Source organism: Diceros bicornis, chromosome 14, assembly GCF_020826845.1.
Source record: "Diceros bicornis minor isolate mBicDic1 chromosome 14, mDicBic1.mat.cur, whole genome shotgun sequence".
Classification (NCBI taxonomy): Eukaryota; Metazoa; Chordata; class Mammalia; order Perissodactyla; family Rhinocerotidae; genus Diceros; species Diceros bicornis.
Window position 1 is genome coordinate 43,408,750 of NC_080753.1, and position 12,880 is coordinate 43,421,629.

Here is a 12,880-nt window from a genome sequence, read left to right on the forward strand (position 1 = left end):
AAAGGGAGATGATAATACCTATCATACGGTTGGTGTGAGAATTAAGTGAATCAAAGCACTTAGACCTATGCCTGGCACTACGTCAGTGTTAGTCGTTATTTATATATACTTTTTATTTTGCCATTTTGGACACTTATATAAATAGAATCATACTATTTGTATTTTTATGAGACTTTTCTAGTCAACATTATGTTTTTGAAATTTATCCATATTGATGCATACACCTGTAGTTCATTAATTTTCCTTCTTAGCTAACACATCATGCATATACGCCTTATCTCTCTAAGGTGATTGTGGACTTTGGAAAACAAGGACCATGTTTTTTATATTCTCTGCTTTCAAGGCATTCTTAGTGGCATTTGTGATTTGTTCTTTGAGATTGTTAGCTGTGTTTTTAAAATATCTAAATTGGAGGAGAAGACTGAGGGGAACTTACCAAGAGTTGTTGAGATTTTGTACCAAGCATGGTGACTGCCCATTTTGTATCCCTACTGAGGCTTCAATCAGAGAAATGGCTCTAAGCTGCCCTGTGAGAGATGTAAGTTGGATAATTACAACTGGGTATGTGCAGTGTGCCATGTGCTATGTCAGTTCCTTTACATGAGTTATCCTGTTTAATCCTCAAAACAAACCAGATGAGGAAGTGTGTTAGTTTCCTAGGGTTGCCACAACAAAGAACCCTGAACTGAGTTGCTTAAATAACTGAAGTTTGTTGTTTCACAGTTCTGGAGGCTAGAAGTCCAAGATCAAAGGGTCAGCAGGGTTGGCTCCCTCTGAGGCGGTGAGGGAGAATCTGTCCAAGCCTCTCCCCTAGCTTCTGCTGATTTCCTGGTAATCTTTGGCATTCTGTGGCTTATAGATCTCTGCCTTCATCTTCACAAGGCATTCTCCCTGTGAGCATGTCTGTGTGCAATCCCTTCTTTTTATAAAGACAAGCATTGGATTAAGAACCCACCACACTGGAGTATGACCTCATCTTAACCAATTACATCTGCGATGACCCTATTTCCAAATAATGTTACATTCTGAATACTGAGGATTAGGACTTCAACATATGAATTGGGAGTTCAACAATTCAATCCACAACAAGAAGATATTATTTTCTCCGTTTAAAGATGAGGAAATAGGCCTAGAGAGGTTATGCTAACTTGCTGAAGTGGAATGGCTGGGGACCCCAGGGTTAATGTGGTAAGCTGGTAGTTCTGAGATGGGAGGGGATAGAGGTGTGGTACAGATTCCCAAGAGTCACCAGGTTGCTGTGGTGACCCATATCATCTGCATTCACTCCATAAAGCTGTTTAGATGAGAGGTAATGGAGCGAGCTCTGGAGTTAGTCCAGTCTGTCACTCACTAGCTACCTGCTCTTAGCAAAGCTATGTAATCTCTCAGAGTCCCATTGCTTCATCTGTAAAATGAGATAATAGCATCCATCTCATGAGGTTGTGAAGGTTAAAGGACACAGGACAATGGGTGAGAAATGCAGTAATGATCAAAATTTATACCCATCCTTTCATCCCAGCCACAGCAAATGGAGCTTCAGTCCACATCCAGATTTCCTACATAGGGGCCCATTTTTTTTTATATGTTAAAAAACATATAACATAAATCTACCCTCTTAACAATTTTTAAGTCTACATTACAGTATTGTTAACGACATGCACATTGTTATACAACAGATCTCTAGAACTTTTTCGTCTTGCATGACTGAAACTCCATATCCATTGAACAATTCTCCATTTTCCCCTCCCCCTAGCTCTTGGCAACCACCATTCTGCTTTCTGTTTCTATGAATTTGACTATTTTAGATACATTGTATAAGGGGAATCATATAGTCTTTGTCTTTTTGTGAATGGCTTATTTCCTTTAGCATATTGTCCTCAAGGTTCATCCATGTTGTAGCAAATGACAGGACTTCCTTCTTTTTTAAGGCTGAATAATATTCCATTGTATGTATATACCATATTTTCTTTATCCATTCATCTGTCAGTGGACATTTAGATTGCTTTCACATCTGACTATCATGAATAATGCTGCAATGAACATGGCAGTGGAACTATCAATTCAAGATCCTGCTTTCAATTCTTTTGGGTATATGCCCAGAAGTGAGATTGCTGAATCATATGGTAATTCAATTTTCAATTTTTTGAGGAACCTCCATATTGTATTCTATAGTGGCTGCATCATCTTACAATTCAGGCCCATTTTAATTAATTTAATTTAGATAATTAACTGCAACCCTTGACCGAAAAAAGTCATTTGAGTGGGAATCAGGGTGGGGGATGGTGGTGGAAGGATCAGAAAGGAGGGAAGCAAAGGAGATCTAGAGAAAGGCATCAGCACCAGCTGTCTGCTTCTCAAGGTATTTCTCAAGGAGGGAGGGGAATTATTGGCATTTGGGGCTGGACAGTTCTTCCTCTTGAGCCACTGTCCCATGCATTCAGGAAGATTACCAAGACACTAAATACCAGTAACACCCCCAGTCATTGTGCAACTCCAAATACCCACACATTTCCAAACTCTCCCCTAAAGATTGTCCCAGCCCTGATTGAGGGTGACTGGAGGTTCCAGCAGTCCCCAGGCTGCATACGGTCTTTGGGAACCCCACAGCAAACAACGCAAGGGTAAGCCCACTGCTGGTGCTCAAGTAGCCCTTCGTGACTGACTGATTCGAGAATTGATCTGTCCTCATCCTTTCTCCTGGCTGGACTTTTCCAACCCCAATTTCCACACTCTCCCCTGGGAGAAGCTGGTTTAATTTCAAAAGTGCAGTTAAAGGAGGAGGGGACAGGTTCTTAGCTTGGGGAATAGCACCAGGAGTCTCTTTAAAAGCACTTAGTACTACAATGAGATACCACTACACACCTATTAAAATGGCCAAAATCCAGAATACTGACAACACCAAATGCTGGAACATCAAATGTGAGGAACTCTCATTCATTACTGATGGGAATGCAAAATGGTACAGCCATTTTGGAAGACAGTTTGGCAGTTTCTTACGAAACTTAACATACTCTTACCATACAATCAGACAATCCCACTCCTTAGCATGTACTCGAAGGAGGTGAAAACTTGTGTCCACACATAAACCTGAACACAGATGTTTATAGCAGCTTTATTCATAATTGCTAAAACTTGGAATCAACCAAGATGTCCTTCAGTAGGTGAACGGTTAAATAAACTGTGGTACATCCAGACAATGGAGTATTATTCAGTGCTAAGAAGAAATGAGCTATCACGTCATCAAAAGACAAGGAGGAACCTTAAATGCATATTACTAAGTGAAAGAAACCAATCTGAAAAGTCTGCATTCTGTATGATTCCAACTATGACATTCTGGAAAAGAAAAAACTATGGAGACAGTAAGAAGATCAGTGGTTGCCAGGGGTTGCAGGGAGGGAGGGATGAATAGGCAGAGCACAGAGGATTTTTAGGGCAGTGAAACTCCTTTGTATGATACTATAGGGATAGATACATGTCATCATATATTTGTCCAAACCTGTAGAATGTTCAACACCAAGAGTGAACCCTAATGTAAATCATGGGCTCTGGGTAATAACACTGTATTAATGTGGGTTCGTCAGTTGTAACAAATGTACCACTCTGGTGAGGATGGTGATAATGGAGGAGGCTATCCATGTGTGGGGATTGGGGGTATATGGGAAATCTCTGTACATTCCTCTCAATTTTGCTGTGAACCTAAAACTTCTCGAAAAATAAAGTCTATTAAAAATATATTAATATTTAAAAAAAAAACAAAAAAACATACTCGGTAAATAAAGTTGCCAGAAGTAAACACCTTAGGTTAACAACTCCTTGCCATCATCTCTTTTTGCATTTTCTGAGCTTGTGACCGCCTGAGGTCACACAACAGAGGACACTGGGAAACTCCCAAATGAAGTTGCGATATCACTCAGAGATTTGTGTTTGAACAGCCATACAGAATTTAGCACACTTTGGGTGGTTCGATACGGTGATGCCAGCCACTGGTACTCATGTGAAATTTACTCATCTCTCTGGCAGGAACTGCCTTTCGAGTTACATTTTCTCCTTTCTCCTTTAGTGATAAAGTCTGAAGTATCAGACTGAGTAAATATTGTGAAATATTTACTAATTATATAAATATAGTAATAGACCTGAACTAATTATGTATTTATTGACCATAGATTTAATTGGGCCAGTAAGAGCCTAGATGTATGTTAAATTTGGTTCAAGTATTGTAAAGTTTCTAATTGTCAAATGAAGAGCTTTGCAAAAATGCAACTATTACTGAGTGAAATAAAAACTCGGTCCCTACAAATGCCTGCTTTGGTCTTGCATAGTGGCTTGCTTTTCTTTCAGATAAATTGTCATTGAAGCAAAACCAAGATATGAGAAATGTGAACCTGCTTTCTTTCAACACATCCCATTGTGTTCAAAGTCATAAGTAAGAAAGTTAAAAGTCCACCTTCCTGTTTAACAAAATATGAAAGTTGTCGCTTTGAAATAGAATTCATTGCGCCCAAATTTTAAGGGATGTCTGTATTCAGATCCAACTAGATCTCTAGCCCCCTTCCAAAAAAATTCTTTATTCTCAGTGGTGAAAATTACCCCACCTGGAATGCACTCTTCAAAAGGCTCCTGAAGCCAATTCATATGAATGAAGCTGCTCTCTCCAGGGCAGATGCGGAAGCTGCCCTCCCCAAGGTCTGAGGCAACCCTGGTAAAGGAAATCACCTCAGGAGGCAGTGTGGCAGCTGAGACTGCCTGGGCTGTGTGCCTCCAGCTGCAGCACCCTGACCACTCTCTCCAAGATGCAGTACCTGGACCCTGAGGAGCTCCTGGTCGATAACGAGGATGATGTTTTTGGTGAAGGTAAACACGACTTTCTGGCAGGAGCCACTCTGGTCTGCTTTGCTTAGCTTTGACACTACTGGAAACTTTGGCCCGGCTTGGGCAAGGACTTGAGTACTTCGAAAGCATTCTGGATGGGATGGTGGTTGTGGCTATCAATGTAGACACCCAAGGCAAGGCAGAGGACAAGGGAGTTAAATGGCTCCTCCAAATCCTTTTATTTTTAAAGTCGTGACTAGATAAAGGCTGAGTTTAGGTTGGAAAATAGTACTGAATCTTTCCTCTTGTCCCTCTTCTGTGCTCTCTCGTCTAACCCCTTAAGGGAAACCTGTCACAGTGCTTTGCACACAGCAAGGCTGCTAGAGTAGCAGTTGGACGCATGGACCAGGGATGGTTCTCCATGGTACCATGTTGTCTTGATCTGCACTACCCTCCTCTCTCTTTTGTCTCTCTCCCTTTGCATCTTGCTCTCTCTCACTCTTCCGTGGACTTATTTGGCACTCCAATTCTCCATGCCCTTTTCCTTTCTTCAGGCTGGGATGCTGCAGCCATGCTAGCTTCTGACACCACTAGCACCACTCAGTTTTCCACAAGTAAACCTATAGAGTGGGATTTGGCTGTAAGGGTTGTGATTTTAAATGGCCAATCTAGTAATCTACAGATGTCTTGTTGAAACACTGCCTGTGAGATTGGGTGTAGGCAAGAGCTTTTCTAGAATTTGGAACAGTCTAAATAAATGGTAATCTGGATTCAGGGACCTCATAAATTTGATTGTTTTCCATGAGAAACTATCTAGTGATTTTTTAAAAACTCTGTCAAGTAATTTCTTTTAAGGAACATTAGTAAGTTTTTTTGTGATTACCCAAGTAATACAAGTTCACGGAAGAAAAATTGAAGGGTATAGCATAATAAGCCTCCCGTGTAATCTAATCATCTAGAATGTAACCACTATTAATGTTGTGATGATTTTCCATTATTTTATTCTGGCCTCAGAAATATTTAAAATCATAATTTGGATTTTTATCACAACCTGAATCAGTTTGAAGAGTATCTACTCAAGCTTCGTTGCTGTTTGCCAAATTCTCAGTCTGTTGCTTGTCTTTGATGCCAGGCATGTAGAGCCACTTACCTGAAGTTTAGGCTCCATTCTGCAGCTTTCACTTCTGCTTGAAGATGTTTTCTCTGGTTATGCCTACTTAGGTGTGTATTCCCTCCAAGACTTAAAAAATGTTCACAACTAGGAAGATAAGCCTAGACTGGACAATTTGGAAATTATTCACCCAGCCTCCAAAATGCCCAGGCCACATCCCTTTCCCCAAAGGGATTTGTCTCTTTTACATCAGGCTACGGTGCTAAAGAGCGCCATCTATAGACAGATGCCCGGCCCTATGGATTATGTGCGGCCCCACCCTGAAGGAGATACAGACCTCAACCAAGCAGGGCTTTAAGGAGCCTGCAGGATCTCTCTCCTGAGCACTCAGGATTAAGGCGATTGTTTCAACCTCAACAGGCATGGTGAAGACTCAAGTTGGGAGTCAGACAAGATTCAGATTCAAATCCTCATTTTGCCTCATACTACCCGTGCGACTTAAGCAAGTTATTTAACTTGCCAAACTAAACCTCAGTTTCCTCAGTGGTGAAATGGGACAGTAATACCTTTTGGGTTGTACAAATTATCTTCATAATAGATCATAATATTTGCATTCCACTTCACCTGTGATGTGCTTTATACTTTCCAGACTGAATGATTATCTCATTTAACTTCATCTCCAAAGATTAGAGAGAGGATGTAAATCCAATATGTAATATATAAGCATATTTTTATGTGGTTTTCAGAGTCGTGGCTCATGTTTGCTAATTAACTTGAAAGCTTGTCCAGCCGGTGCCTCATTTTAAGCAAGCTCTGTGGGGGGTGATAGTCAAGCCCTTCGGCTCTGGAGTTACCCTGCCTGGGCTTCGCCGCTTAATTCACTCTGTGACTTTGAGCAGGTTACTTAATCTCTCTGTGCCTCAGTTTACCCACTTATAAAATGGAGTACAAACCTCATAGGGTAGTGTACAGATTAAATGTTGTTACAGGGGAAGTGCTTAGAATAGTGCCTAAAACGTGGTAAGCATTCAATAAATACTAATGCCTACTAAGTATTCACAAAAATGGGTTTATAGACTAGGTTAGAAAGTGATGTTTAAAGGGGATTCAGCACAGAGTTTTCACATACCTAATTGACCTAGTATATTCAAAATAGGACTTATTTACAGAACTTCAGTTTATAAACCACTTTTCAGAGGTATGATATGGTGGAAACAGCACCAGACAAGTTGTTAGGAGCCTGAATTGTTGCCCTGCATCTGCTGTTATATAGGTGTAGGGTCTTGGGCAAGTCATTTCACATCCTTGTGCCTCATTCCTCATCTAAAACAAGAGCACTAATTACACATCCTCTAAGATCTCACTTTAAAAACTCCAGCAATCTATTACTTAATCTTTTCCGCACGGTGACATACATCTACCTAGAAGAATTCATGCTTGCGCTAGGTTTCCTCCATGCTTTCAGCTCACTGGCCATGCCTAAGAAAGCAGAAAGCTTTTGGTACAATGAGTTCCCTCTAACATAAAGAAAGGAAAATGCCCAGGAGCTTGTTACTAAGGCAACCATCTTTCCTTGCAATGGACACATTTTTAAAGGACCCTTTCCCCCCAAAGGAACACAAATTTAGAATTTAGATCCATTTGGTTAGAAGTATATATAAATCCATTTAGATTTATGAACCACATAAAGATCTGGGAAGGAAAAAATGTCATGCTCACAATATCTACTTTTTTAACTACCCTTCTAAGATCCTGTTTGCTTCAGCTATTGTTTCTGTGGTTGAAGAAAATGTTAAGGTTCACAGAATTGAGAAGCATTGGTGTGTAAGCATTTTGTTCTACGAGAGAGCTGCATATAGTTAGTGAGAGAGAGAAGCAGTCATCCACCTACTCACCAGAAACCCCAATATTTATTCCCCACCCTACCACCTTCCTTCCTCTGTCTCTCTCTCTCTCTCTCTCTCTCTCTCACACACACACAGTGCCTCAGGTTTGCTTTCCAAACAACACCAACATCATCATGCCATTTAGAAAATGGATACTCTCAGGTAGACTTTATTCTTTCTTGGGAGAATGATTGATTTGATTATCAAGGTATTGAAATACCAGTAATTGGAATTAGAGGCTCCTTTCCCATTGTTTCAAATTTACCAAATTAAAGGGCTTTCATCTGTTTTGTGACTATGCCTTCTTGACAGCCAGTGTGGTCTATGTTAGTAGAAATAGCTGGATGGATAATAATAGTAATGATAACTATAACAATTATGATGATGATAATAATAATAGAAAAAAGGAAAACAGTGTCATACACAGTGGAGGCCCTTGGCCAGCTTTCAAGAACAGAACAGAATTCATGTGTGGGAAGAAACAGTTCCCCAGGTGATGGTCAGTCAGTAGTTTCACAGCCAAAATTGCTCCTTAGTACAAATTAAAGCTGCAATTGCTTGCTTTCCTTAGAAGCACAAGCCCTAACCCCCTCCATTTTCAGCGCTGCTCAGTAATCTGTTGTCAAGTGCAGTGATGAGAATAATAAAACACCACTAGTTCACAATTATATGTGCAAAGTATTTCTCAGGCTCATATATACCCAGGACACTTACATGCCTTTTAAAATCTCGCTTCTAGAAAGATCACAGGAAACCGCAAAGCTTTTGCCAGATCTTCACATGTTCCCTGGAGCTGGTACAGTGCAGTATAGCATGAGAATTCTTCTCCTAGCCTAGATTACTGTATCTAGGAAAGTTGTTTCAACCTTCCCAAAGGAGGAGAACTCTCCCAAATGGAGATGGCACTGGCAAAAGGAAGTCCACTCTACCATTAGCTGCCTGTTGCTCTTAAAGAGACCAACAGATGCTTGGGAAAAAATGCCACTTACTTTTGAACCAAACCTCTCTCCTTTCCCCAAGCCAAGTACGTTAGCACTTTTTCCCTTTCAAAGGGAACTTCAGCTCAGAGAAAGCAAGAGAACTGCAAAAGATTTATCAAAAAAAGAATTGTAAGTAGAATAGATGCCCACTTTCTGTCTTTCTGTGTAGACTGCTTATGGAGCCAAGGTAAATATTTTTTTAAAGGTAAACAATTAGTCAATCTGTTGTAATCTGGTGTATTTTGATGTTGTTTACTGAATTACATTTGCCCTTTCCAAAATTAAAAGAACAGAAGAAGAGATTAAATTAAGGTTATGCACAAAGCCAATATATCTTGAAAGTTCAGACTGGTTAAGTCATACTCTCTACGGAAAATGTATTGAGAAACAGAACATGCAAGTGTACGTGCCTTGGCTAGAAAGAGTGGGAGCTTTTTGTTTGATTATGCCACAGTTTGTATCATATAAATATAACAATTATTATTTAGCTGTGTTGGACCTGTCTCAAAAACAACCATATCTGGGGTTCTCAAGTGGACCCAAGAAATGGGATTGGAAGGGATAGGAAGAGGCTGCCCTAGTTTCCTAGGTTGAAAAAGAGTTGGTCACTCTTTGCTTTTGCAATTTGCCGAGATTGCCTGGATCAATTTTCCATCCTGGATTCCTAGATAAATGCTTTGGTTGGCAGTCATTTTTCTACTTTGTCTGTCACAAAGTCCGGAGCAGACAAGACCTCCCCACGGTAATTCATGCCTGTGTGACCGAGGCCTTGGAATACTGCAAAACATTCGCTTCCCATGGATGTCTAGGAAGCTTTCTTTGGCTGGTGCCAAAGAGCTGGTGTCATTTCAGGTTCACAAACTAAAATAGCACATTGCACTAAAGCCATGCAAGCTGTCTTAGCCACCAGTCTACCCCTTCTGATTTATGGCCTCCAGCGACCTCAGAGTGACCTATTTAGATCAGGCCAAAGCTAAAAGGGGCCCAATATTAAAATAAAGCATTTTAAATGCTCATTTAATATCTCTATGAGCAGCCAGCCAAGTCTTTTTAGGAATGGTATGAGACATATTTGAGTGTGTATTCTATGGGACTTGAGTTGAAAATCAAAACAAGTATATGCATACCCGTTGTATGTGTAGCAAAACACACACACACACACACACACACACACACACACACACAACAGAAAGCTTTTTAAAGAAAAATAAATGTGTTGTTGTTATGACCAAAAGAGTGAAATAAATTGGAAGCATTGCCCTTCCTCCTTGATAGAAGTCACTTCACTTACTCAGGTCAACATATTGACTCAAGAGATGTAATTTACCCAGCCAGCTGTGCCTCACGTGTTTTATTGTGCTTAGCAAGTGTCAGCTTATTCAACCTCTCGTTTATTTTTGGATGGCTCAATTTCGCCTGTGGATTGTTTGCCAAAGAGCTGGGATGTTTAATGAAGATATTTACAATTCAGTGGATTTCAGAAGAGATTTTAAAGAAGGAAAAGGTATTAGTTGAGTCAAATTGAAATGACTTTTTCAAGTACCAGAAGAAAGACCGAGAAGAGTTGGAGAGGAAGAAAAAAAATAGTGACTGGTCCTAGCAAGTGAAAATGGAGAAAAGAAACTGAAACCAGAAATGCACGTGCTGGTGGGATATTGAACATTCGCGTACTTCCTCAATATTCAGTATGTTCCAGGCTGCACTGGGGACTGGTTTCTGGGGAGCTTGAAACGTCAGCCTGGCTGATTAGGAGGGTGATGATTCTACTGCATCTTTATACCTCAGAGTGAAGGAGGAATTTGTTGGGTATCTGAACTATTCAATCTGTTGATAACCAAACCAGGTCATTTAAGCTGAAAAACCACTTCACTTTGTGCTGTGTAGACAGAGTGTATCTCATCAGTCATCTAGAATTTTCACTTCAAGAAAAACAGAATAGTCAACTTGATCGTTTTTAGATATTTTTAAGAGAAAGATTTTGAACTATGCTGGGATAGCAATCAAAAGGCAGATATAATGACCAGTTTTACTCCAGAAGGCAAATTAATAATAATTTATATTATCATCATTCCTTCACATGTGGACTTTCCATACCTTATGATTTTTCATGCCTCAACTTGCTTAACAGGCAGAAGACACTTAAAGATCAATGATGGATACAGAGTAAAAATTTGGACCTTAAAATATAAAAGTGAGGAAAATGTGAACTTTTGGAGGGGAGAGATGTCTCTTTTCTCAATTGAGGGAAAGGGAAAACACTCGCGTCAAGCTTTGTAAAGATTTTCATTAATAGAGAACCTGGTAAACAGAGAAAAGATCCTGAGAGTATTTTGTCTTCTCCTGTATTATGAGGTTTAACCCTAGGAAATAATCATTCCTAAATGAAATAAATAGAAAAAGAACAAGTTGCTGACTTCTGGAAAGTGAGGTTATGGTGCCATCTTTTCACTGCAAATTTTTCCTTCTTAGTCTTTGGATCATTGAGAGTTAAAAGTTTAAATATTTATACTGTATAACTCAAACAGCAACAGAGGAAGACCAGCTGGTCGCTCTCCATCTTGACTTCATTCTAAACTGTCCACTCAGAGTAAGAAGGAGTGAGCTGAGAAACAGGAAGGAGATCACTTGACTTTCAGATCACACATTGAGTCAGCTGGCTGAGCAGTTGAGTATAATTTTTTTTTCTCTATAAATTGGCATTTAGAAAACTCTGAGGTGGAATAAATAAAACATATTTTATGGTGAGATTTTTCTTCCTATTTATAACAGCACAATGAAGTGAAAGAATAGTTTTTGGAGAAAAGCATGTCAAAGAATCAAATATGCAGACATGATTTGTAGAAGGCACTCAACCACATTCAGAGATATTACATGACTGAAATATTAGGAAAAACAAACTCTTTTCCTTCAACTTCTGGTTTAGATGCTGAGGGGTACAAAGGATATCTTTAGGGGGATGTCCTCAGTCCTCCATTAATCTCAATTAGCATCTCTAAAAACTGAAAAATAAATTAAAATTTTAAATTTTAATATAAAGCATGATAAAAAAAACTTCTTCAGAAAACATTGCTATTTTGAATGATCTGCACTCTACAATCTGAGTAAAAAATCGTATGCTTGCTCTGCAAACAGCTTCCAGAGGAGGGGCAGACCCCTTTTCTGACCATATTGTACGAAATACTTTGCATACTAAAATTCTGGAGCCACAAATTAAATTGTTTTTAAATTTATTTTATTTTTACCACTCAGATTTCCAAACTGAGGGAAGGTAGCATAGTAGAAAGAGTGAAATATTTGGACTCAAAAGACGTAGTTCAACTTACTAGCAGTTTGACTTTAGGCAAGTTACCTAACCTTTCAGAAGTTTTACTTTCCTTCTTCTACATGAGGATGATGATAATTATAGTGATGATGATGATGGCAATAATGATGGTGGTGGTGGTAGTGGTGGTGATAATGGTGATAGTAATGATGATGGTGGTTGGTGGTGGTGGCGGCAGTAGTGATGGTGGTGGTGATGGTGGTGATGGTGGTGGTGGTCATCTCCTCAAAAAATTGCTGTGAAGTTAAAGCAGAAAATGTATGAGGTAATAGAAAACCATTAAGAGTGTACAATATAGGGCCGGCCCCGTGGCTTAGCGGTTAAGTGCGTGTGCTCCGCTGCTGGCGGCCCGGGTTCGGATCCCGGGCGCGCACCGACACACAGCTTCTCCGGCCATGCTGAGGCCGCGTCCCACATACAGCAACTAGAAGGATGTGCAGCTATGACATACAACTATCTACTGGGGCTTTGGGGGAAAAATAAATAAATAAAATTATAAAAAAAACAAAAAAGAGCGTACAATATAAATGTCAGTTATTATTTCACTGTGATTTCTGAGCTGTCCCAGCCTCCCTAATCTGTACAATTCCACTCTTCTACTTCTGGCCTTTGATTAACAAAGACACAGACTGATTAGAGCAGAGCTATTGAGACTGCTCACTTCAAATGCTTTCCTGGGAATATAGAGGTGCCTCTGGCTCATGACATAGCAAGCCTGGCTGCTGTCTGATCTCCACCGTGTGACCAAGGCAGGGCTCAGAAAAACCCCATT

General features: G+C 39.9%; 1 protein-coding gene across 7 annotated transcripts in view; it reads left to right on the top strand.

The window, feature by feature from the left end:
• RIPOR2 (RHO family interacting cell polarization regulator 2) overlaps positions 1-12,880 on the top strand; it is a 217,861-nt gene that overhangs the window by 108,288 nt on the left and 96,693 nt on the right. Inside the window, exon 1 of one of the 7 annotated variants that reach the window (XM_058555135.1) lies at positions 4,669-4,851. The exons of the other annotated variants lie outside the window; for them this stretch is intronic. Coding sequence (XP_058411118.1) covers positions 4,791-4,851 — 61 coding nt within the window. The 5' untranslated portion in view covers positions 4,669-4,790. Of the gene's footprint in view, positions 1-4,668; positions 4,852-12,880 lie in introns of those variants that run through there. 7 annotated transcript variants of the gene reach the window in all.